This window comes from Hemicordylus capensis, chromosome 5, assembly GCF_027244095.1.
Source record: "Hemicordylus capensis ecotype Gifberg chromosome 5, rHemCap1.1.pri, whole genome shotgun sequence".
NCBI lineage: Eukaryota > Metazoa > Chordata > Lepidosauria > Squamata > Cordylidae > Hemicordylus > Hemicordylus capensis.
This window is the reverse complement of record NC_069661.1, coordinates 16,859,099-16,885,276: the sequence shown is the minus strand read 5'-3', so window position 1 is coordinate 16,885,276 and position 26,178 is coordinate 16,859,099. Positions and strand designations below refer to the sequence as shown.

General features: G+C 45.0%; 1 protein-coding gene across 2 annotated transcripts in view; it reads right to left on the bottom strand.

Moving 5' to 3' along the window:
• Positions 1 to 9,029: 9,029 nt before the first annotated feature.
• The window catches only part of FGF5 (fibroblast growth factor 5), a 34,697-nt gene continuing 17,548 nt past the window's right edge, over positions 9,030 to 26,178 (bottom strand). Inside the window, exons 3-4 of one of the 2 annotated variants that reach the window (XM_053256788.1) lie at positions 16,961 to 17,036; positions 10,115 to 10,244 (exon numbers count right to left, since the gene is read on the bottom strand). In XM_053256788.1, coding sequence (XP_053112763.1) covers positions 16,977 to 17,036 — 60 coding nt within the window. In that variant the 3' untranslated portion in view covers positions 10,115 to 10,244; positions 16,961 to 16,976. Of the gene's footprint in view, positions 10,245 to 16,960; positions 17,037 to 26,178 lie in introns of both variants that reach the window. The other variant, XM_053256786.1, reaches the window with a different exon arrangement.

Here is a 26,178-nt window from a genome sequence, read left to right as displayed (position 1 = left end):
ATCTTGTCTCTGGGCCCACTCCGACCTAGCTACGCCCCTGGGTGGGACTGAGATCTGGTGTGTGGGATGAGGAGAGTGCTCAGGGAGGGAGGGGAGGGGGTGTCTGTTTAGAATGAGCCAATGGGCCGCAACCACTTTGAGCTTGGAATGCACGTTGTGCCTGGGAGGTGGGACGGTGCGGGCAGTCAGCAGTAAGAGGTGGGAGAGGAGTGCTAAGCAATGCAGGGGGCGGGGGCCATGTGGGTGGCAGCCCGAACACATGGAAGAGCTGTGCGCCCCGCGACTGTTGACAGGTTGCGTGGGCTGTGCGTACGGGCAGGCGTGTGCCGTGATGGAGCAGACACGAATGGTAGAAGGGCCTGGTAGGTGGCTGTGCATGGAAGCGGCTGCTGGCTTCTTCCTGCTCCCACACAGAGATTATCTTTCCCACAGGCGCGGGGTAGTGGCAGGCCTCTGGGGAGGCCCCCCAGAACATTTGGAGACCCCCTGCAGAGACAGGATCCCCAAGGTTTGTGGGAAAGGTCGCCTCTGCTAGCGTACACTTCCAGTTGTTTGCAGCCCACTGCAGGGCACTTTCCAGATTGCACACGATCACAGTGTCGCAACGGGTCCCGTAAGTGTGCTTCCGTACTGCCTGTGCGTTGACATCACAGCCCCTATGTTGCAAGGAAGGTGCTGTGCTGTTCATATTTCCGACGCCTTCTTTCGGATTTTATCTTGGTGTTATAGTGCTACAACCTTGCAAGTCTTTGCAAACACAGGAGCTGGAGCTCCATACCCAGTGAGAGCAAAGACCCTGTTACAGAGCAGTGCAAATTTTTAAAAAGAAAATGTAACCCTTATGAGATCACTTGAGCTGCAATCCTGCGCTGGGTGCTGGAAGATCCCAGTTTAAAATTTGCATTTGCATTGATTCAGGGCAGCACTGCTGGCTTCAGTGATGGTTGGTTTCTTATTGCTAGGACATAATTTCTTCCTGGCACACAAGGGTTCTCAAACTTGGGTCCCCCGAGGTATTGGACTACAACTCCCATCATCCCCCAACCCCACTGGCTGAATGCCTTAGCCAAGGGTACTATTGTATCCTATCCAGTTATCTTTTGCAGTTTGTCTGTTTGGACATTTGTTCCAGTGTTCCTGTAGTGTAGAGAGAGTGCGGGAGAAGTCAGAACAGAAAAGGGAGGGGAAGGAGAAGGAGGAAAATGGAGTTGTTGCTGAACAAACCTTTAGTTAAATCCATATAAGAGTCCCTTGTGCGTATGAGGGAAGCAGCTATAAAACAGGTACCCAAACTTGGGTCCCCAGATGGTGCTGAACTAAAAATCCCACCATCCCCAGCTACAATTTATTGTGGCTGAGGATGATGGGAGTTGTAGTTCAATGGCTGGAGTACCACGGTGGGGGAACCCCTGGCCTAAACCAACCATCTGTAACCAAGCTTTTAAGTGAGGGGCAGATGACTTCTGAACCACAAGTAGGGCAGAATATGTGGACACCGGCAGATTCGGAAGACACACATGGTGTCAGGCATAATCTGCTAATCTTGACATCAGGCTTGTGCACACACTCCAGGAACCAGCAGTTCAGCCGAGCTGCGGGCTCACCATGGCGTGCGAACCTGCCCACAGTTTTACTGCAAGTAACTTTGGGAGCAGAAAGATAGATTATACATTTAAAATACAGTAACAAAAAGTCCAATATAGAAAGTGCTGCACAGATAATATAGCAGGTCACTTGTGGTTCTATGTATTATACAAGTTTATAGTAGGGGTTCCCAGTAGTGTTCCCTGTAACAGGGATTCCCAGATATTATTGACTACAACTCCCATAATCCTCAGCTACAAGGCTGGGGATTAGGAGAGTTGTAGTCAACATCTGGGAATCCCTGCTGTCCCCAGATGTTGTCAGACTACAACTCCGATCCTCTGCAGCTACAATGACCTTTGGCTAAGCGTGATTTATAAAACTTTAACTTTCCTAAGTTTCCCCAAAGAATCCTGGGGTTTTGTAAGAATGCTCAGTTGGAAATCCCGAGCCCAGGACTGCACAACCTTGGCCCTCTAGTTATTGTTGGACTACAACTCCCATAATCCCTATTGGCCACTGTGGCTGGGGATGATGAAGCTATAGTCCAACAGCAGCTTGCGGGCTGAAGTTGTGCAGCTCTGCCCTAACCCCTCTTCCTTTTCACATAAGTATAGACCCCAGAGTGCCCTGCAGAGAGAGAGAAACTAGTTTCAAGCCCTAAGTGTAGGGTTTATAATGTGCACGGATTGAATATGCGGCTTTTCCACTCTACATGCATGCATGGGGAAGCCACAATTAGCCTTCGTCTAACAGCTTTTAAAAAAACAACCACTCCTCAGTTGTACAATATTGTATACAATTCCGTATAGGTGTACTTTATTGTAGCGTCACTGCCATTTTCAGTATGCTTAGTGGATGCCCTTATGAAAATCGCTTTTTATCCCTTCAAACTGGAAACACTTGGAACGCTTTTTAAAAAAAACATGTATGTGATATGAGACACAGCTGGAAAAAGGAGTAGAAATCATTCAGAAAAATGAGAGATGAGAAGTCACACTTCCCAAAGAGAGAGAAAGAGAAGTCTGACATATCTGTTTTGCAGTCAACCTTTGAGTGGACCAAATGGCTTTGTTATTGCTGATATGCAACTGAAAGTTAGTACAACTAGCAAGAGGAAAGCATCTTTTGCACCATTGCAAGTAAAACTGTCCACTGAAAAAGAAACTGGTTTGCTCTCCATGCCTTTAGCAGAGGTTTGAAAGGCAGGGATCAGCAGGTGAACCTTTTCATAGCATTGAACTACACATGATCACCTGCTAATTGTTACAGATTAAACGGCTGTTAAAAGGGCAGCTACAGTAGCTGGTTCAAAAGTTGATGATGCTAATTGCAAGTCGTTCTAAAAACAAACAAAAACCATGCAAGCCACTCTCTTAAGGCTAAATTGGTGATTGATTCCAGGTTCTGATCATTCCTTTGGACATACACAACACAGCTAGGTTTCAGATAACATATTTCTCTTGTGCATAATTATTTACTTAGAAAGCATGTACAGGACTTCACCACTGAAATGTAAAAGCAGCATGGATTACAGGGGATTGGAAAAAGTCCTTTCAAATAGCTATACCATTACTTATGGCAAAACTGCCTAATTTAAAATCAAAGAAAAAATGGTTTCCATAGCTGTTGTTATAGATAATACATAGACTGTAAAAACCACATTATTAATTTCCATGGAACAACTTCCCTTATAAAAGGAGAGAAAAAATAAATTTCCCTCAGACACAGAGATTTCACTTCATTAATGTCTTTCATTATGAAGAAAACCTCACATTGCTTTAAAAAAACACTTTAACTGGTCCTGCAAGGAGCCTCTTAGTATTTGCAGACTGCATGTAACACTTAGCCAAATGTGGAGTGCCTTTCGAAACGGAGGACATTTGAGTTAACATCACAGTTCCAGGCTTGATGTCATATTGCTCTCTAATACTTCTCAGTGTCCTCTGTCTTCTTTGCAACATGTTAAGCAAGGCTGATCTGCTTGATGGGACACCCCAAGAGCACAGCAGAATCTCTAACTACAGTCTCTGGCTGACATTCTGATATGCTTTGTCCTTTTAATTTCAATAGAACTTCCTCAAGTATATTTAGGCAGATGGCAGCCTCTATTCTCAATTTCAGTACTCTCACTGAATATTAGCAAGGGCGTATCTAGGGGTAGGGCAGGCAGGGCACGTGCCTCGGGCGCCACTTGAAGGGGGCGCCATTTTTCTAAAATTAAAAAAAAAAATTAAAATGGCTGCTGAAAACAAAATGGCCACTGCGCATGCTCTAATGGCCTCTGTGAGGCCCTAGGCCATGCCAGGCCTCGCAGAGGCCATTTGAGCATGCGCAGTCGCCATTTTGTTTTTAGTGGCCATTAAAAAAAAATTTTTTTTAAAAAAAATGGCCACCGCACATGCTGAAATGGTCCCTGCGAGGCCCTAGAGGCCAGAGAGGGGAGTGGAAACCTTTGCAGACCCCCCCCCACAGCCTTTAGGACGCCTCCCGAAGGGGCTACAGGTAATTTTTTTAAAATTATTTTTTAAAAAAGAATTAAAAAAACATTAATTTTTAATTTTATTTTTTTTAAAAAAATAATATAATATAAGTCACTGTACACATATTCAGTTTAGCACTATGTACAGAGAATCAGATGGGTGTCAGATGTTTGGACAGGGGGCGCAATTTCAGTGCTTGCCCTAGGCACTATTTTCCCTAGATACGCCTCTGAATATTAGTCCTGGTTTCTACAGGGGTAGAAACATGATGACACTGCCTAGCAACTTCCGGTCATGTTCCTCATCTGCTTCTGGGTCAGCCAGGCAGTGACTGGTCATTAATATTGTAATAGCAAGATGCCAGCAACTTGATTTCTCCTTCATCCAACTGGGCATACATTCTAGTTGGAGTTGGCAATAAGAGAGGCGCTATGACTGACTCCCAGATGGAAGGCGTAGGTAGCTGCCATTTTGTTTCCCCCATAATGCTTCTCCAGGTGATGCAACATCAACATTTAGCATAATTCACAGGGGCAGTCTGTGAGACAAAATGGTAGTCACTGGGAGGGTGTAAGTGAAATGGGGAAGGCTGCTTCAGATCAGCTTTATCTGGTGAGGGGAATTTACCACTTTCCTGCTTTCTCAGAATTTAAGTGGTAAAAACCTCCTCAACAGCCAGCATGGTATAGTGGTTAGAGTGCTGGACTAGGACTGGGGAGACCCGAGTTCAAATCCCCATTCAGCCATGATACTGGCTGGGTGACTCTGGGCCAGTCACTTCTCTCTCAGCCTAACCTACTTCACAGGGTTGTTGTGAGGAGAAGAACTTAAGTATGTAGTACACCACTCTGGGCTTCTTGGAGGAAGAGCGGGATATAAAATGTAAAAATAAATAGACACTTGGGAGAATGTTGCAGATGGATTGAGACATATGACTAATTTAACACATAGTCTGCTAAATCTGTACTCGATGTGGTAAAATCCACTTACAAGCTGGTACAGATGACAAAGTTTACTCTAGGATAGTTTTTTCCTCTGTATGGGCTCAAATGACCAGACTAGAAAATTGTTACCTACAACCATGGTAAGTTTACCTCTTGATAAATGATTGTCTGTACTGCTGTAAACAATATCAAGTTTCTAGCCCTTATGCATGCAAAATATAATTACGTTTATGGGAAATCTCTGGTGAAATCTCAGAAGCTGGAGGGGGCTGAAGACTAAGGTTTCTATTGGCTGGAAGCAATGGCAGCTGGTGAAAATCAGCAGGGGAGGGCGGAAAATGAGCCACAGATCCCATTCTGCCCTGCCTGGTTACCCCCCACCCTTCGTCTCACCCAACCTTGAGCCCAGCAGGCTGGTATTATAGCCTCTGGGGCTCAAGGTGGGACAAGATGAGAGAGGTAACTGAGGTGGGCGGAATGGAAGCATCAGGCAGGCACTATACTTCCAGCTCGTTTTTCCACCCACACCCCAGCTCGTTAGCACCAGCTGCCACTGGCCAGAGGGTAGGGTTTTACTTCACTTCCTTGAATTAATAGCTCCTTGCCTCTCCCCATGACTAGCGGAATCAGGTTGAATGATCCAAACAAGCAGAATACAGTATGCAAAGGAAAAGATACCAGGCAAATTTGTGTACTGGATGCAAGTTGTAGAACTTGTTTTTTTTAATGGCACATAGTTTGGATTGCTCAAGGCAATTCTACTTTTGTTTTTTTCATGTGGATTGCATCACGCAGCCATGACGTTGACCCAAAAGCATTAAGACAAATTTTTCTATGGGCCCGACTCAGAGACTATTGCCAATCTAGGGTTGCAGCATAAACACATAGACTCAGATATACCCATAAAGTCTTGGGTTTTCATTTGCCTGTCAACAGCAGCCTGCATAGTCCCAGAGGTGGTCTGATACCATGCAGCACATGACCAGTCTTTAAATAGTTGCAATAAGCAGGAAGAATGAGCAGAGCCCATTCACCTTTGGAAAAGGAGACTCTGGAGAGGGGTTTTGCCTATGGAGCAAAGCACTTGTTAATAGTGGTGACAGCGATGGCTGTTATCTGATCCACCTATGGGGTGGGTCTCGCCTCCCTCCATCTCTCCTCTAAAGCAGCTCACTCTCTTTGGACCTATAATAGCAGGAATTCCACAGGGTCATGGCAGAGGTATTTTAAAACCCAGACATTGAAGCAATGGGGCTGACGGACAGAATAAGACTTGTTCTCCCAGCTGTCCAAAGAGCAGCAGGAGAGGGAATGGAATCAGGGTCATTTGGAAAGGAAGAGCTCCCTTCCTCCGTCTTGATCCCCTCATTTGCCTCCTGAGGGTTGAGGGGGAGGAGAGCACAGTCCCCATGCTACTTACACACACACACACACACACACACACACACACACACACACACACACAACACACACAAACAGAGAGCGAGGGGCGGAAATCCACATCGTGGCAGAAAGTTAAAAGGTAGCACATTTAAAAAGGAAACATCATGAATTAAATTCTACGAGGACTGGAATCAAGCCTTTAAAAAACAACAACAGAGGTAGGGCTGGAGTCACATGACCATAGGACACACACACACACACACACACACACACACACACTCTGTGAGCACTGTCCATAGTTTTGCGAGGGTCAGCTGTGTGTGTGTCGAGCTATCAGAACTTAATGGCTGCCCTGTTCTCTTCCCTGCTGGAAAATGTCTTGCATATTGGGGGAATCCTTGGGGTTGATCACATACAACTATTCAGGGAGAAGTCTCAGACCAGTATGGGTCCCTGTTGTTCCACTCTCCTTCCCTGTGGGGACAAAGTGTACAATGAATTAGGCTGTGCTATATATATTTGGAATATAGTACCTCACTGATCATCTAACCCAGGGGTTCGAACCTTGGGCAGTATGGCCAGGGGATGATGGGAGTTGTAGTTCAGTCATGTCTAGGAACCCCTAATCCAATCTGTCCCAGGAGGGGGGGGGAACCCCTTTTCCCAGTCAGTGACTGGGAAAATACTGCATCCAAATAAATGGGACAACCTAATTGGTTCATCACTTTCTTCCCACAGAGAATGAGAGGGACACAGACTCATTTCTTCCCAAGACTCATCCCAGGCGAGCTCTTTTTGGAGAGGAGAGCTGGTCTTGTGGTAGCCAGCATGACTTGTCCCCATAGCTAAGCAGGGTCCACCCTGGTTGCATTTGAATGGGAGACTAGAAGTGTGAGCACTGTCAGATAGTCCCCTCAGGGGATGGAGCCGCTCTGGGAAGAGCAAAAGATTTCAAGTTCCCTCCCTGGCTTCTCCAAGACAGGGCTGAGAGAGATCCCTGCCTGCCACCTTGGAGAAGCTGCTGCCAGTCTGTGAAGACAATACTGAGCTAGATAGACCAATGGTCTGACTCAGTATATGACAGCTTCCTATGTTCCTATGAATCTCGGTTCAACTCTCTAGCTTCCTTATTGGTTAACTGGGCTAATGAAATGGGTTATGGAAAGACTGAGATTTCTGAAGATACTGAATTAATATTCCCTCTGTTACGGAGCAGGGATACATGCATTTCCCCTACCCTTTCATGGCAAGTTGCTAGTCTTATCAGCATTCTTTTAACTTTCTTTTATATTCCTTGGGTGTTTTGTCTGAGAAGGAACCACTGATTAAAGAAATAGTTTTAGTCAATTGGTCAGTCAATTATATTTGCATATATTTCCATATGCATGAAAACAATAGTTCTGAACCAAGAAACATACATGCATCTTTTATAGATGTATGACCATGTGTATTGGAACAGGCATCATCTATCTAAGGGTCAAATTAGACACTTCTTTAAGCATGTGCTTTTTCACACTTACAACTGCATGCTTTTTATTTTTGTAGATTGCGACTAGATTGAGGGCCCCCTGAGGATCAGGACTGTGGCAGGAGGGGAGGGAGCTATTACCTTAACCCCTGCTGTGGTCTCAATCCAGATTGGGGCCCCCACTGTCATTGTTTGTCAAGGGGAAAAAGCTCTCATTAGTGCCAATAGGGGTAGTGTTAAAGGCCTCCTTTCTCACCAAAGGCCTAATCTGTTGGGTTTGCCTGATCTGGCTGCTATTTAGCATCTGCACATGCTTGTTGCAGAAGAGAAGTGCTTAAAGTAGCATCTCGTTTGCTCCTTAAAAGAGGCATTCTCTCTCACGTGAGAGAAGAGGATAAATGGTTTGTTTAAGATGGTGCTCGCCATCCACCGTTTTCATTAGTACTATTAAAAAGAGTGACTAACATACTGCGCCAGAATACATCAGCCTAGTAATACCGTGTTTCTGCAGTTTGTGTAACTTGTGCAAGTTGCACAAATGCAGAAATTGCATCACATAAGAGTAAGCTCATTAGCAATAATAGGCTTACTCTTGTGTAACACAATCTGTGCAAATTTTACTATTTTAGGGACATAGGAAGCTGCCATACTGAGTCAGACCATTGGTCCATATAAATCAATATTGTCTACACTGATTGGCCGGGCTCTCCAAGGTTACAGGCAAGAGTCTTTCCCAGCCCTACCTAGAGATGCCAGGGAGTGAACCTGAGACTCTGTTGTGAGCTGCCCAGAGGAAAATTTGTTATGGGGCAGATAAAAAAAAGTTTATTATTTTATTATTATTCTGCATGCAAGCATGCAGATACTTTCCCACTGTGCTACGGTTCCATCCAAATGCAAACCAAGGTGGACCCTGCTTAGCACAGGGGAGAATTCATGCTTGCTCTCACAAGACAAGCTTTCCTCCCCAGCTTGTACATATTGTGTGAAAACAGTGTTACTAGGCTGACATACTCTTGCATAGTATACCAGACACTAAAAATATCTGCTGCTCAGTAACTGAGGGCACCTTTTTAGTTGCTTACATTTTTAAAAAATAACAATTAATGTTGCCAGTTCATCCATTAAATGTCACAACTTTACACATTTGCTTCAAGTTTCATTTTAGGCAAATGTTTGGTAGCAACTTTAATGCAAAGCATTCTCAGGCTTACAGAAGAGGACAGGGCAGCCCCTCTGCTTCCACAACTCCACATATACATTGGAGCCCACCTGGATGCAACAGAGCCACTGAAATGGAGTCAAAGATTGCAAACATGAGGACACAGGCATTGTCCTGTTGCAGTTTCCCATAGAACAGTTCATCCAGACAACTTTTTGGCCTGACCATTTTCCTCCCACCCTATTCCAAAGTTCACAAAGCCTTCAAAATCAAAACCACCAGATGAATAAGTTTGATGAATCCACTTTCAACCATCTAGTTCTCTGAGGTATGTTCAAAAGTTTTCTTAAAAGTGCAGAAAGTAGTGATGGGGCGGAGGTGACATACACACAACATGAGCAACCAGGATAAAAAAAATCACAGTAAGAAGAAACTCATTAATACTAAGAAGAGTTAAAAACAAAATTCAACATATGAGGTAATCTTTCGCATCTTACAGCAGTAATTTTAAACTCAACTTTTCACCATTTTAAGTCAGGGGAAGAAAGTCCGTGCTCAGCAACTGGAAAGAGAAAAATGAGAGTGAAAATGATTAAGGCAACCCCCAAATGCCTTCTTGCTCACTTGAATTCCTTTGGCGCTCTTCCCCTTAGAGTAGTCAAAGAATGCTATCATTTCTAACTACCAAAAAAAGCAATTTGTCTTGGGGCAGACCCAAAAACAAATGTGGAGAATCTTCCCAACTGAATCTCTTTTGGCCTGAATGCACCACAGAGGCCCATCTGCCATTTTACGCCACCCAAATGGCACACAAGCAGCAGCTCCTGAGAAAAAGAACCTTCCTTGGTTGACGCATTGAGCATTGATTATCCGAAGCGAAACTTGAGTCTGTATTTGACCGGAGGAGGAGAGTTCTTCCGAGGCACCGGCAATGGGACCTTTGGCTTTACTGGGATGACAGGTGGCTTCTTCTTTTCAGGGACAGCGACTGTAAAAGACAGTTCCGGCTGTTCTGCTTGTCTGAACCTCGGGAGGAAATGAGTTGAAATATGCTGGGGTTTGACCCGGGGACTGCATCCTCTTTTTGCTTTGCCTCTTTTGTTCAAAGCTACGTACCACTCTCTTCCCGTTTTTTCAGTCCTGTAAACGGCTGAAGCATACGTGTTATAGCTGTTTTCTTGGAACCTCTCCCTGAACTTGCAGTCATCTGAAAATGTGGCCTAAAGAAGAAGAAGAAATGGTAGAGGTTTATTAGAAAGATTTTCATTGTAGCAGGTTGCAAATCTTGATCACTTATTCCTAGGTGACTCTTATTTCACTAAGGCAGGGCCAATGCCCGGTATCTGCCTTATTGATCACAGCAACGACAGCAGAACCAATGTTAGCTGCACAGATGGCTTCCCAATACTGGCATGAGGATGTTCTGGGAGAAAAGACTTTTTTCCAATAAAGCTGTTTCCACATTTCTGACTATGTACTGATAAACCCCAAAGCAGTTTTTCTAGTATATATCTTCAGGACCCACCCAGAGCAGCCCCTCTTGGAGATGGAGGAAGATGAGCATACCCCACCCAAGACCCCAAACAAAAGCCCCTAGGTCCAACACACCCTAGGCAGCCAGAGCTTGTCGCTTTTCCTTCAGTCAGCCCCTCAGAGGAGCCCTGAAGTGCTGGAGACCCGACCCAGAGGATGGGCCCGTCTTCTTCTTGGGAAGGAACACAGACCCTCTAAACTAGCAGCACTACAGAATAAGGGGGAGATGCTTTCTGTTCAAATTCTGTGTGTTTTACTGCACTTTATAGATGCAAATGTGGAGAGCACAATAAGAAGGGACAGTCCTTTGGGCAGGGGTGTAGCTAGCAGTGTTTAAAGATGTCCAATGAACACAGGCCAGCATGCCCCCAGGGGCCCTGCCAAATGCTCCTCATCCTCTTTTCACTCCTGCAGCTTGCCCCCACAGCTTGCCTCCTATCCTGCCACCCCTCGCCCTCACCATTTGCCTCCTGCCCTACCACTCCTCATTTCCGCTGCCCCTTGCCCTCACCACTTGGTAGGTGACCACTTGGTTCATGCAGCTGTGTGTGTGTGTGTGTGTGTGTGTGGGCGGGGGGTGTTCCATGGCTTCTCTCCTCACTCAAACAAGGAGAGAAGCCATAGAACCCCTCAGTGTTGCATGGCCAGCTAAAACGTGGAAGGCAGGCATGTGCCCCCTGATGCCTAATCCGGGAGCATGTGCACCCTCCATTTTGTAGCCGGTCCCACAGTGGTAAGGAGGTCTATGGCTTCTCTCCTTGTTCAAGTGGGGAGAGAAGCCATGAGCCCCATCCCCACTGTGTGAACCAGCACTGAATGAACCCCACCCTGCATGAACAGCAGGGGTGAGGAGTTGCAGCGGAAAGAGTGTTAGGGGGGGAGGAGGAGGAGGAGGAGAAGCGGTGACCATGGCAAGTAAGTAAAAAAAAAGTTTAACATTTTCATAAGGCCTCTGGTGCCGTGAAAAATAATAATGGCCCCCGATTTTCATTGAACACCGGCCCCTGCTGACCTTGCTATACCCCTGCCTTGGGGATGCCTTTCTGTGCCAAGCAATGTTGCCCTACCTGTTAGGTTTTATAATATAGGATGCTCGTGGGTGTGAGTCGCTTCACGAGTATTACACCCATCCTGCGTCAGCTTCATTGGCTACAGGTCAGCTTCTGGGCTAGATTCAAGGTGCTGGTACTGACCTTTAAAGCCCTACACAGCTTCGGGCCAGGGTATCTGTTGGACCTCATTCGCCCATATGAATCTGCCAGGGCCCTCCAATCATCATCTCAGGCCCTGCTCATGACCCCACCACAAACAGATATCCAGTTGGCGGGGACTAGAGGCAGGGTCTTTTCAGTTGTGGCCCCTCAGCTTTGGAACGCCTTCCCTGAAGAGCTTCGCCATGCTCCCTCCCTCTGTGTTTTTAAAAAACATCTTAAAACACACCTTTTTAAAGGAGGCTTTTTAATATCATTATTACAGGTGAAACTCGGAAAATTAGAATATCGTGCAAAAGTCCATTAATTTCAGTAATGCAAATTAAAAGGTGAAACTGATATATGAGACAGACGCATTACATGCAAAGCGAGATAAGTCAAGCCTTAATTTGTTATAATTGTGATGCTCATGGTGTACAGCTCATGAAAACCCCAAATCCACAATCCCAGCAAATTAGAATATTACATGGAACCAAGAAGACAAGGATTGTAGAATAGAACAATATCGGACCTCTGAAAAGTATACAGTGTACTGTGCTTGATTGGCCAGCAAACTCGCCTGACCTGACCCCATAGAGAATCTATGGGGCATTGCCAAGAGAAGGATGAGAGACATGAGACCAAACAATGCAGAAGAGCTGAAGGCCGCTAATGAAGCATCCTGGTCTTCCATAACACCTCATCAGTGCCACAGGCTGATAGCATCCATGCCACGCCGCATTGAGGCAGTAATTGCTGCAAAAGGGGCCCAAACCAAGTACTGAATACATATGCATGCTTATACTTTTCAGAGGTCCGATATTGTTCTATTCTACAATCCTTGTCTTCTTTGTTCCATGTAATATTCTAATTTTCTGGGATTGTGGATTTGGGGTTTTCATGAGCTGTACGCCATGATCATCACAATTATAACAAATTAAGGCTTGACTTATCTCACTTTGCATGTAATGCATCTGTCTCATATATCAGTTTCACCTTTTAATTTGCATTACTGAAATTAATGGACTTTTGCACGATATTCTAATTTTCCGAGTTTCACCTGTATTTTGTTATATTTGGTAGCTTCTTTAGCTTCTTTAGCTGTTTATAATTTTTTTAAAAAACTGACTTTAAAAAACCCAAAACACTTGTATCTGTGTCTATCTTATTGTTGTAAGCTGCCCCGAGCAGTATTGCACTGGAGGGGCGGGGTATAAATATTTTAAATAAATAAATAAATAAATACAGAAGAGTGAGACAAAGTATATTTAGGACAGAAGGGCAAATGGTAGCCATGAGAAGAAGCAGCTGGGAGTACCAAGAAGTGTGACATCTAAAAGTTAGAGAGAGAGTCAAGTGATTTTTGAACTTTTACTAAGTCACCTTAAGTGGCGCAGTGGGGAAATGCTTGACTAACAAGCAGAAGGCTACTGGTTTGAATCCCCACTGCTACTATATTGGGCAGCAGAGATATAGGAAGATGTTGTGAAAGGCATCATCTCATACTGCGCGGGAGGAGGCAATGGTAAACCCCTCCTGTATTCTACCAAAGAAAACCACAGGGCTCTATGGGCACCAGGAATCGAGATTGACTTGATGGCACACTCTACCTCTACTAAACACTGCTCACATAACTGTAGTTTTGTCTCCAAAAACAGAGGCATTAGAACATACATTTTTTCAAATGAAGGTTTCAGTTACCTCTTGTATCTCCAGGCCACCAATGTTTACATCTCTCTCTCTCTCTCTCTCTCTCTCTCTCTCTCTCGCTCTCTCTCTCTCCCTCTCTCCCCCCCCCATATATATACCCGTGCCTAGTGAGGATAATGCTTCATGCATCTGATGGTGAACTCTAGTCCATGAGAACTTATGCTATGATAATTCATTAGCCTTTAAGGTGCCACAAAACTCTTTGTTGCAGTCGTCTGGGATCTGCGTTTGCTATTTGATTTCATGCAGGACAATGGGATTCCACGTTGATGAGCACTTGTATATGTCCAGCCTCAGTAAACCCTCTCTTATCCAAACCTTCTGATTAGTTCCTCCAAAACTAATTCACGGGGCTGCAAGGACAACATGGCTACCAGAATGCAAAATAAGGAACCATAATTTAACCAGCCATAAAGGACACATAAATTACAGATTTCACCATACTGATGGTTCAGGTGGGCAGAAAAGCCCATTTTGGCCTATGCAAAAGCAACAGATTGTAGCATATTTTTTCCTAACTGAAGAAGTGACTATAGTGACATTTATCAAACTTGGGTGGCTTGAACTATTAAAATAAATCAAAATAAACTTGTGCATGAAAATACTGTAGCTTAAGAAAACATGCTATTTTTTAAAAAAAGTTGTTTTACTTGGTTTTATTGGCTAACATTCTCTGCAGTTGTACAGAAATGGAGGGAGAAACAGGTTCCTTTGGCTGCTGCAGATTCATAATCCATCAAGAATGCATGGCTGCGAAAGTAGCATCTCCACAGTTTTCGCTGTTTGGCACAATGAGGGAAGTGGCGGAGACCCTGCTTTTGCACCCATGCATTGGCAGCAGCATCTGCTTTTGGAATCCACAGCAGCATCCCAACACATCCCTCCATCTCCAAACGGCTACAGAGAATGTCAGCCACTGACCTTATTTACTTTTCTCACTGTGCACTGGATGCTCTTAGGACTTATTCACGGGATGCTCTCTATTCATGGGCAGAATGAAGTCCTGGGAACAAAGAACAGGTAAGTGCTGTTACCTTCATGCTTTCTGTATGGCCATTTCAGGACACAGAATCCTGGACCACACGGAGCTTTGTCCTGATCAAGCGTGCTTCATGGGCAGAGGTGCACCTAGGTAATTTTGGAGCCTGGACCACAAGGCTTTTGGACAGTATTTTTAACATATTTTTAATGTGACCACACCACCAGGGACAGACTAAAAAGGATTTGGAGGCGCCTCCAGGGGGTGTGGAGGCCCTGGACTTTGGCTCGGACGTCCGGGGTAAGAGTGCCTCTGCTCATGGAACAACCTCCTGGGGTGGGGAAGGCTGCAAAGGGTTTTATCTTTTCCCCATCTGTCAGCTGAGAAGTTGCACAAGTGCCACAATTACACAAGATCAAGAAGCGTGGGATGCACAATACACTTGGTTGCATATCATATTTCCATACTTCTGCATCCAGAATAAAGCCATCCACAGAGAAATGGCATTGTCAGCATGACCCAAGTCTGATATCAAAGTAATGTTTACTTGTGTAATATAGGGTGCTGATCTCTCCGGCTTCACATCTGAATCACTAGCATGTATACTGAAATTGTGTTTGTTGAACAAAAGTGGTGTAGTGCAGGGATCCACACGGATGCTGCTCCGGTATCTTTTTCCCTCCAGGGTCTCAGCAGGGACAGAAAGCAAGTGACGGAGAGAGGAGCAATTTTGTCTTACTTGCCGCTCCTCCTGCCTTTTTTACAGCAGCTCCTGCCTCTGTGATCCTTTCTCCCTCGGTTTATTGCTTGGCTGAGCCATAATTTCCGTCCCTTTTCTATAAAGGTTAGCCCTTTGCTTTCTAAATGGAAATAATATGCTGATCTTGCTATTCCAATTGTTTGTTATATAACTGAATACTGTATTTACTTGAATCCAAGACTAAGTTTTTCTCAAGTTCTTTGACACTGAAAATTGTGGGGGAGGGGAGTCATCTTAAATTCAGAGTCCTTTTCCTTTGGGTAAATACAGGTATAACCTGTACTTAACCTATATTTTTTAAAGGGGATCATCTTAAATTCAGAGTGATCTTCTATTTGGGTAAATACGGTATTGGACTACAATCTATATAATTATTTCTCCAAGACATGCCAGTTGGGAATGCGTGGGGATGCGTGGCAACCTCTCGCGAGAGTGACGGCACCACTCGGGAGAGTTCCAGGCTTTGGGTGGGAGGCAAGCAGCACGTGGAGAGGAGGCAACAGGCGGAGAGGAGTTTGGCCACTTTGGGAGCGGCAGGAAGTTTGTTGGCTGGCAGCAGCCGGCCACTTTGGGAAGTGGCAGGGAGTTTGGTGGCTGGGGGCAGCTGGAATTTGAGGAGGTGGGCGGTCAGCAGATGAAGCTGCACTGGCCTGAGGAGGCTGGTGGGCGGCCGACCAGTGGGATGAGGTAGTGGCAGGCTGGCCAGAGGCGGCGGGCAGGTGGGAAGGAAGAACTAGGGGCATAGATGCTCTGTGCCTGGTCAGCTAGTTGATTTTATTACCATTCCTCCTGTCTTCTGCTGCAAGGAGTATCCTCAACCTTTTGTGGTTGATGATCCAGAATACTCTCCTGAGTGAATGGCCACATAAAGTTTAAGCTCTGTAGGATTAGGAAACTATCCTTGACTTCTTGTAACAGAACCTCCTCAAATTACTGCATCTGTGTAAGTGGCTTGTGTGATCCTGGGGTGGGCGTAACTATGGGGGCTGTCATGGAGAGCGCCCGCACTTCTGAATGTGCGACTACACCACTGCTGAAAAGTTGCACTTGCTTGGCTTCCTCAGATGAAGGCTGCTTTATTTTGGAGGAAGCTGAGTTTGACAGTCCAAACAACTGTGCCCTTCACCTACAAGTTTTCATAAGGACCAGGCTTTCATCTTTTTTTAACATGTTGCTTGGAAGAAAGAAGGGAAACAATGGTTTTAATTAGGCGCTTCCAACATTTCCATCTCTTATTGTTCCCCATGATGGGTCATGCATGAAAGAAGAATCCTGCTGCCTGCCCCCTCTGCTCCCCACAACAAGGGCTGAGCTAAATAGCCACTAACAATGTACAGGAGTTGAAAGACGATAGCATTGCAATGAGTTCCTGTTGCCGACTTGTTCGCCATAAATCTGGGAAGACAATTCCACATGATTGCCTCCCAAAGGGGTTGGGGTTTGTTTTTGCACGGAAATGTGTGTCTCATCCATCAAGAGGACTTCTTCAGCTTGAAAAGGTGGAAGACGGCACCCATGTTACAGATCTACTCACTAAGAGAGAGGAATAGAGAATAATGGAGTGTTCCCAGCTGGATCGTTTCCTTCCCCGTACCTGTGTTTTGTCATGCTCTGGAGCTTTAGCCAAAATAGGGTCCAAGTATGTATTTCCGCCCTCAGTAATGCAGAGATCTTATATTTTGTCATACTGTGGAGGTTCTCTAGGCCTCCCTCCCCACTAGGGCCCACAGTCTCCCCCAAAACACCAATCGTCCAAGAACTTACCCCCAGCTCTATAGTGTTATGTTAACCTGACTCCCTCATATCCAATAGATTTCCCCAGATGCCTATGGCACAGCACCTGAAAAAGAAGGAATGCAGCCATTGTTCTGATGCCGGGTGTATGGACCAAAACTGTATTTACTCTAGTGGAAGGAGGAAGAGGGATAAAACCGGCTTATATCCTCGGCTTAGCAAGAGAAATGTATTAAGTCAGAAAACAAAGACCTTATTGATCAAAACCCTAACAAAACCACAAGGTTAAACCAAAAGAGTTTAGAGTCATGAGCCCTATTCATACATTATGTTTAACACTGGGACAGTCCAGGCCCATCCACACGTTATGTTCAACACTCGCATGAGAGTACAGTGTACACAAGTACAGATCTGTACACAGGTACAAGTCATTCACATGTTCTGCTGAATGCAGGTCCAGAAGTACACTTCCTATCTGTACCATGCATTTGAAGGGCCCGTATCCAGGTTCACTTTTAAAATGAATGCGGTACAGTCATTCACACAAACACGTATATGAGTGAACAGACATCTGTATACTTGTACCGCATAGTGTCTGGATCGGGTTTCTGTGTGCAGCGTACATAGGTACAGCTCTGTATGCTGGTACAATTATTCACTTGTTCTGTTGAAAGCAGATACAACACTTCACTTATCTGCCCCCTGCATTTGAGGGGGGCCTGCACCCAGGTTCACTTTTAACATAAATTTAGGTACCAGTGGTGGAGAGAGGACACCAGAGGCCCCCACCACCACCACCCAAGCCATGCCCCCCCCATGTGGTATCAGATGCACCTGCATCTGACATCAGACGCAGGGGACCTAGCCATGTTAGCCAACAGGGCTGCATGCCTCATTTGCAAGTAAACTTTGGCCAGCGACGCATTTTCAGTGTGGCCAGCCGCGCCTCTCCCTGCTTGCAAAAGCAGAGAGATGCATTCCCTGTGAACCTAGCGCTGGCCGAAACCTTTAAGAAATGGAGCCATTACTTGCAAACGGGGCACGGGGCTCTGTTTGCTAATGTGGTCACGCCGCCTGCATCTGACATCAGCCGCAGGGGGCGTGGCTTGGGCAGCAAGGGCCGGCAGCGGCAGGATAGACAGGGGCCACCAGCACTCTGCCACTGGTATCTACATTCACGTTCAAAGTGATCCTGGGTTCAGGCCCCCCTCAAATGGCCACACCCTCTGGGTCTGACATCAGATGCAGTGGGTGTGGCTGGGGTGCCAGGCTCAGCCCCCGAGCACAGCAGCCTGCGTTCTTTGGGGGGAAACCGACCCCACCCCCCACGCAATGGAGGCTCCGCCCCTGTTAGGTACAGTCATTCACAAAAGAACATATACATGTGTACAGACATCTGAACGCAGGGACAACATAATATCTCTGAATAGGGCTAATGTCTTTCATAAACTGAAATAAAACAAGGGAAGAATCTAGTGTTCCCGAAGCGAATACACACAAGTTGTGTACTTCTAATAATAACCTGGAAGTTTGTTTGTTTTTTTAAAAAATAAATCTTATCTTACAATGTGTTCCTCCTTATTCCATGTAGCGGGCTTTTATAAATAAACTTCCTTTGACTCACTGGAACTGGGTTGAAGTATTGCAGAGTTAAGGGATGGGAAACTGAGCTTGAACCAGACAACGTGATGAAGCTGTTCCTATACTGATTCCTTGTGTACATCCTGAAGGGTTCTGTGTTTGGGGTGGACATCTCAGAGCACAGAGGCAAGGTCAGCAGAGGACAACTTGCAAGCCAGAGGCTTTCTCTTCACAGGGGGAGGATGGCTAGCCCCAGAGCTAACTCCGCTTTGCAACAGTGTGTAGAATCCAGAGGAAAGAGTTGTGGCACGCAAGGACAAGGCAGTGGAGTAGAGTCAGGAATATTCGTGGTTTACTGAAATAGATATTATTTGCAGAGAGGCAAGTGCAAATTGCTTTCCATGCTCTGGCTGCTGGTTGTTTGCTAGCCCCGCCTCTACGCCATGACTGGATTAAAAGTAACTAAAGCACCATTCAAAATTTGGCCTGGATCAAGGAATGGATTCTAGAGCTGCTCAACTTCTGCCCTCCTTCAGATGTTGGCCTACAACTCCCATATTCCCTGTCGATTGGCCACTGTGGCTGGGGATTATGGGAGTTGCAGTCCAAAAACAGCTGACGGGGGGCCTATGTTGAGCAGGCCTTGGTTAACCAAAAACACATCACCGCGCACCCTGAACAACTTGGCCATGGGGAGTTTTGGGAGTAGACACATTAAATACAGGCCATAAAATGCAAAATCAAAAGATGGTTTATTTTACCAAAGAGGTAAGAGCCTGGATTTGAAATGAGGTGGTGGGGGGGTAGGGGAGAAATTACACCACACATCGAAACCAAATATAATAAAGAAGCTAACTAGCCTGAACTAGCAGATCCTTGCTTGCCTACTCCAGGAGTAAAAGAAGATTACACACTGAGCCTCCAGGTCCCACCAGGCAGATGGACTCCTCTTTCTTTTGAGTTATTTCCCTGGGACACAGGCAGTCCTGGGTGCAGGACCCAGCAAAAGCTGTTTCTGCTCCGCAGGGCATCCAAGGTCTTGTTTGCAACCTGTTGCTAAACACAAACTGAGGGGAGTTGCAAACCATAGGAGCTAGAGCTTTACACTCAATGAATGCAAGGATTTCGTTACACTCACCATGTGTACAACCTCAGAGTCAAATCCAACAAGGCCATGGTGTGTAAATTGTTTATCCTTTTACATCACCACCACCCAACTTCAACTACTGTATATAATTTGGAGCAGGAGGTGTCTAGATTTAGCCTAGGTGTTTCCAGACATAAGACAAAGCTCCAGAGAGCCACATTGCTGGGATTTCTAGAACTGTTCTAGTTTGAACGGTCCCAAGAGAGCATTAACAGTGGCTATGCCCAATACAACAGATGTCTGTTGTGAAGGTCATTCCCCGCCTGTAATCTATGTCTGGCCATCCGTGCTAGAACAAAAGGATGAAAAAGTATTGATGTGATCTTGTCTGAGGCTGCTGAAGCAAGTCCTCTGTTTCCTGCCAAGATCTGTGTCAACCAGAAGAGCAAATCTTTTGTCTCGTGGGACATTAATTTTGCTCAGCTGCCTTTGCAATCAATGAGAACAGAATTATTAACCTGGATAGTACACATGGAAACTGCCTCCCTACATTTTGCTTTTGTGTAAGTTGGGAACATCAGCATGCCAGCCCCTTTCTTACTAACAGGTATTCCCTTAGGATGATGACAATTTAAGTTTACAACTGCAGTGCTAAATCCCCAGATCATTACATTGTATTAATTATTGCAAAATACATATGAAGTAGCAAGAGATGCTAAGAGTAACAAAAAGGACTTTTTCAAGTATTGTCGAAGTAAGAGGAAGACAAAAGAAACTGTAGACCTGCTGCTGAGTAAGGATGGTCTATGGAGGAAGTAAGACCAGTAAGCTGGTCTACGGGAGGAGAGCTGGCCTTGTGGGAGCAAGCATGAATTGTCCCCTTTGCTAAGCAGGGTCCACCTTGGTTTGCATTTGGATAGGTGACTACATACGGGTGCCATAAGATATTCACCTTAGGGGATAGGGCCATCTGCTTTGCATGCAGGAGGTCCCAGGTTCACTCCCTGGTATTTATTTATTTATTTAACATATTTTTATACTGCCCAAAACATATGTCTCTGGGAGGTTACAACAAAAACAGAAAAGTTAAAGCATTCGTTAAAACCAATAAATGACAACAAAGAAATTAAAACATTGGTTTAAATAAATGACAGCAAAAAGTTAAAACATTACAACAATTTAAAACCTTAAAACACTATTTTAAAATGGTTAAAACTATTACAACGGTATTTAATTAAAAGCCTGGTTGAACAAATGTGTCTTTAAAGATTTTTTTAAAAAAATTATCAGATATGGGGAAGCTCTTATTCCAGCAGGGAGCACGTTCCAAAGCATCAGGGCAGCAACTGAGAAGGCCCGTCCCCGAGTAGCCACCAGACAAACCGGTGGCAACTGCAGACAGACCTCTCCTGATGATCTCAATAGGTGGTTGGGTTCATGACGAAGAAGACGTTCTCCTAAATGGTATCTCCAGGTAGGGCTGGGAAAGACTCCCACCTGAAACCTTGGAGAGTTGCTGCCAATCACAGTAGACAATTCTGAGCTAAATGGACCAATGGTCTGACTCGGTATATGGCAACTTAGTATATGGCATGTTCCTGTGTGGTCCTTTTCCAGCTTTATCATACAACTGACTCCTGCTCAGCCTGTGATTGACTTGGCACATATGACTGACAAGCCGGGTATACCCTATTCTGTACCCATGCATTTGATTTGTTGTTTTGGATAAGCGCATAACTTTGCATTTGTCTCTATATATGATATTCATCATTATGAAGTCTATCTATCTGTCTGTCTACCTACCTATCTAGCTACCTATCTACAGAAACAAAAACTGAAACTGGAATAATTTGTAAAGTTTCTTGAGTAACTGAAGAAGGGACACATCTTGGTGACATCCCAAGAGGCAGAACTGGTACAAATTATGGCCATTTATGTTGCAAATGTGCACAACTGATTTTTTCAGAGCTTGATTCTGTAGAGGAAAAGATTGAACATAGTAAGGTGCTTCTAAATTTTAGTAAATTTTAGCTACAAAATCAAGTTTGCATAGTTTGGTAGCTCGGGTCTAATATTTTAGATATTGATGTGGTGACCAGCCTCCCCACCCCAATAAGGTCAACAGGAAGTGAACCTCTGGCCTTGACTGACAGGCTGGTGACCCTAGGTATTGACCAATCAATCTACCAGGTGGCTGGGACATGAGGGCTGCTGGGGGGGACTGCTGGAAAGGAGAAGGAGGAAGAGGAGAGTGCAGAGGGGCAGGGAATCCAGCATGGAGTTTGCTCCTGCATGGTGAATCCTTACAACAAATCTCTGGGGCTTAATCTCACCAGGACTCTGGGGGAGATTGAGGGGTGAAAGTCAGTCTGTTCTGTTCAGAAGTTAGAGCAGGAGAAAGTGTATCTAATAAGACCTTGCATCAGCCGTTATTTTACTTTCTGTGTGTGCTTTGCATTTTTTAAAATATCTGTTCCTGTAACTGAGTAACTAAGATTTCAATACGTGCCGCATAAGAAAGATCTGGGTGCTTTGAAATATTCTTATAACCAACTAAGCATTTTTAAGTGCATCTAAAAGCTAAAGCCTCAGATGGACCAGTCTGCAGCAACTTAATAAAAGGTCCCCCCCTTCTGTTTTCACAAACCTTCCCAGAGTGCTTGATTAACTAACAGTAGAAGGGGAAAACAAGGGTGGGGACTAGGAGTCTCGAGTGCAAAACGTGTCTCAGTTAGCTATCATTAATTCCACGTGCAGGCAAATGTATAAGGGAGCAGTTGGGCTTGTTTGTTTGTTTAAGTGACTTGGTGGCAGCGATTTAATCTACCAGAGATTCATCCTTTCATTAAAAACCTACCAGATACTTTTTCTTTACTTTATGGTTTTGAAAGTTAAGGATTTAAACAAGCAGTCCATCTACAGCTCAGAGAGGGGACTCAGAGACAGAGCCTCCCTCATGAGCTGACTTCTGAAGACTGGCTCAGACTGGTCAGGGGGTTAATCATAACAGGAATTAACCCAGCTGCCTCAGTCAGATTGTTAAAATTGGCCCGATTTGCAAGTAACGGGAAACTGGAGTTAAATGGGGCAAAGGTTGGATTTCTTGTACTTCCAAATGCATGCAACCTCTGCCCCATTAGAAAAGTGATCTGAAGTTTCCCTCCCCAAACTCCAATTTCAACCCTTGGTTTGTAGTAAGTTTCGCTGCTCCTATCTGAGGTTAGCAGCCGGCTGCTGTACATCCGAATTCAGAGGATTCTCCAAAACCATAGTAGAGGAACGAAGCTCCTCCCTCTCTTCATTCTGTTTGGCTGCTGCATCTGTCCTTCATGTGAAGGAGAAAGTTTGGCAGTCAGTTCCCCCTTCTCTCTACAGTCTCCCTGATTGCAGTTTGAGTCCCACATGGCACATCCAAATGTGGACAGGTAAGTGTGTGTGGTGGGTGGTGGGTAGAACCACGTGTCCATTGGACCCTCAGTTCTGTGTTACATGTGAATGCAGCCACTGTCCTATTGAGATTAAGTAGTTGTGTAGAGTAATTCCTGAGTGATACTATTGCGTAACAATCTGGATAGCATGCAATACACTTTACAAATATTATATCTCGCTTCATTCTAAAGTCTGCTAACTTAATTTTCCTTACTTGCCCTTTGTGGGGAAAGTTAAAAAAAATAAAAATATTGCCCTCTGGAAAAAGTTATTTCTCCATATGATAGTAATTCAGAGTTTCCACCGGGATTAGGAACTCACCAAAAGGAAAAACCATGTGAACTACAGTAAGGCAGCTTGGAGCCTGATCTTATTTACTAGACAGTGAGTCCCACTGTATATTTGTGGATACTTGTTTCCAAGTAAGTGGAATTGTAGTAAGTTAGAATTGCAGTCATTCATATATATATTCATATATATATACATTCATATATGTATATATATAACAGAAGGTTTAAGAAAGAAAGTAGAGCCACCTGTGACAATTACCATGAAGCAAGTTCCCTTATTAAAAATGTATCACTGTATAATTTAATTAAATTGCTACCTAGAAGGAAGGCTGAAGCTCAAATAAGATAGCCCAGAGAATTGTTTCCAACTCTCCACCACACCTCCAAAATAATGGTGGGGTCTAGAGATAAAGCTCTCTCTACTTCAGTTAGAAGTAATCAGGTTGCCGTCAATATCAAAGACATTTCCTGAGTGACAGGCACAGCACTAGCTTCTGCCTCTTCAAACTCATTAGCCCACAAAATAACTTCATCCTGCCAGAGCAGGAAAGAACAACAGATTTAGTCCAGTGATCTTTAGACTTTTGGCTCAGGTTTCGACTAATTTTGTGCATTGATCTGACTGAAGAATCACAGGTCCTAACCTTTGAGGCTGACCAGTCTTAGCTAGTTCCATTTATAACACTGCATTTTGCTCATAGCAATTAACTAGAAACTGAGAACGAGAGTTAATTGAATTTTGGTTGCCACCGTATCATAAATCAAACACATACTATAACGGGCACTTCTAGAGGGGAGTATTTAGTCTGGGATTGTCACATCTCCAGCACTCACTTGTTACATCATTCATCAATGGTCCACTATATTTTCCCATACTTGAATCATCACATTTATTAACATGGAAAATCCATTTTAAAAATAAAGTGATACAGCTGTGCAGCCACCACATGATGTGGGTTGTTTTTAGCCATAAAGTTCCATCTTTTCTGAGAAGTGCATGCCCAAGAGTTGAGAAACTGCTGGACAAAATTCTCCAAAATTTGGAGAAATCCTGACATTCTCTTCAAATTTCAGTTCCTCCCAAGGAGGAACTGTGAAAAACATTTCAGATTTCTTCAATGAGAAATTTCATTCCCAGCCCTTGAAATGTCAGTCCCAGACCACAGCAGAAACAGGAGTAAAAGGGGAAAAGTCAATCTACTGTGTGTGAAGTACATGCTTCATATACTACAGAGGGAAGGTATGTTGCAATTCTGCCTGTGACTTTGGGGTGGAAACTCACTGAGTGATACTAAAGGAGCCCTTCTGGAAATGCCCAAAATAGCAAAATGACTGTTTTCATGATTATGTCATGTAGAGTTTATTATATTAATCATTGCAAAGCGTAAACTATCTATCCTGGTTTCCTTGGCTTTATTTTCACCAAAGGATAAATAGTTGGGAGAGGGAGTGTGGGTAGGGTTGCCAAAACACACACACACACACACCCAGAATAGGCCTAGAGTCTCCAGGAATCACCACCAGGTGTCTGTTGAGAGCTATTCTAGAGATGTGGATAGCTTATTTTGCGAGGTGGGAACCTCCAGGAATAGGTTCAGTCAGAGTTGGCAACTCTAGATGGAAGAGGCAGACCAGCCCTATCACGAAGGAGGCTGCTTTTGGTGGCAAATTGTGGGCCAGTTCTCAAGGATGGCCCACCCAGCACCTTTCCCAGAGATGGCCTGCAGAGGTAGCAGGGCAAAATGGCACCACACTGCCAGCCTAATAGAGAAATTAGGAAACCATCTATCACGGGATGGGGCCCTTGCTCAGCAGAAGAGCATCGGCTTTGCGCACCCAAGGTCCCCAGTTTCAGGCCCTGGCATCTCCTGGTGGGGCTGGGAACGACTCCTGCCTGCAAGCAACTTGTGAATCCCCACAAAGTGGAACACAGTCTGCCAGCCCATGTATTGTAGTTTGCCTGACAGTGTCTCTCCTACCACTCAAGATTCCAAGAAGAGACGCTGGCTGCATGCGAATCCATTTCTGGTCTTCTACTAGACCAGTAGGATGGAGGACACTCAGGGAAGACACAGGAGTAGTTTTGCTGGGCAACTGTACAGATCCAGAGACAATAAATCTAGTCTGCTGTTAGATGGCTTTTTAAACAGGCCTTGGTGTCTATTATATCTGAGGGTCCTGGTGTGCAGTGACACCCCTTCTAGTTTGCTGTCCTGGGCAGGCATCAAAATCAGGAGGTCCCTGGTAGTGTTCCCTGTAACAGGGATTCCTAGATAGTGTTAACTACGACTCCCATCATCCACAGCCAAAGGCTACTGCAGCTGGGGATGATGGGAGTTGTAGTCTACAACATCTGGGCATTGTTACAGGGAACACTGGTCCCTGGTGGGTCACTGCACCTGGCTGATGGGCAGGGCTGGCTCTAGACCAAATGGTGCCCCGGCTGAGGAACATCTCTGGCACCATCCTCCATTTGTTGGATGTCTGAATCCTTTTCATGCGTTTGTAGCACCTCCCACAGCGTTGATACTCAACCTGCATGCACGATTTAGTCTCGTTATCAGGGGCGGCTCAAGATATGGTGGTGTCTGAAATAAGGTGCAAAATGCTGCCTCGTCCAGACCTCTGGTGGGGGGACCATCCCCCTTTTAAACCAACCCTTGCAAACTCTGAAAGGGCACAGACGGCAAGGAGGAGGGCAGGTTGCCAGCAGGCTCCTCTTTTCCCTTGTGCTGCTTGCAAGCCCTGCAAGCAACGTGAGTGAGGAGAGGTGCTTCTTGCCAAGCTGGCAAGGGTCCAGTCGGTCTCAAAGATGTCCTCCAGTGGCAAGAGTGGAGGGCATCTTGCTGCCCAATGGGCAC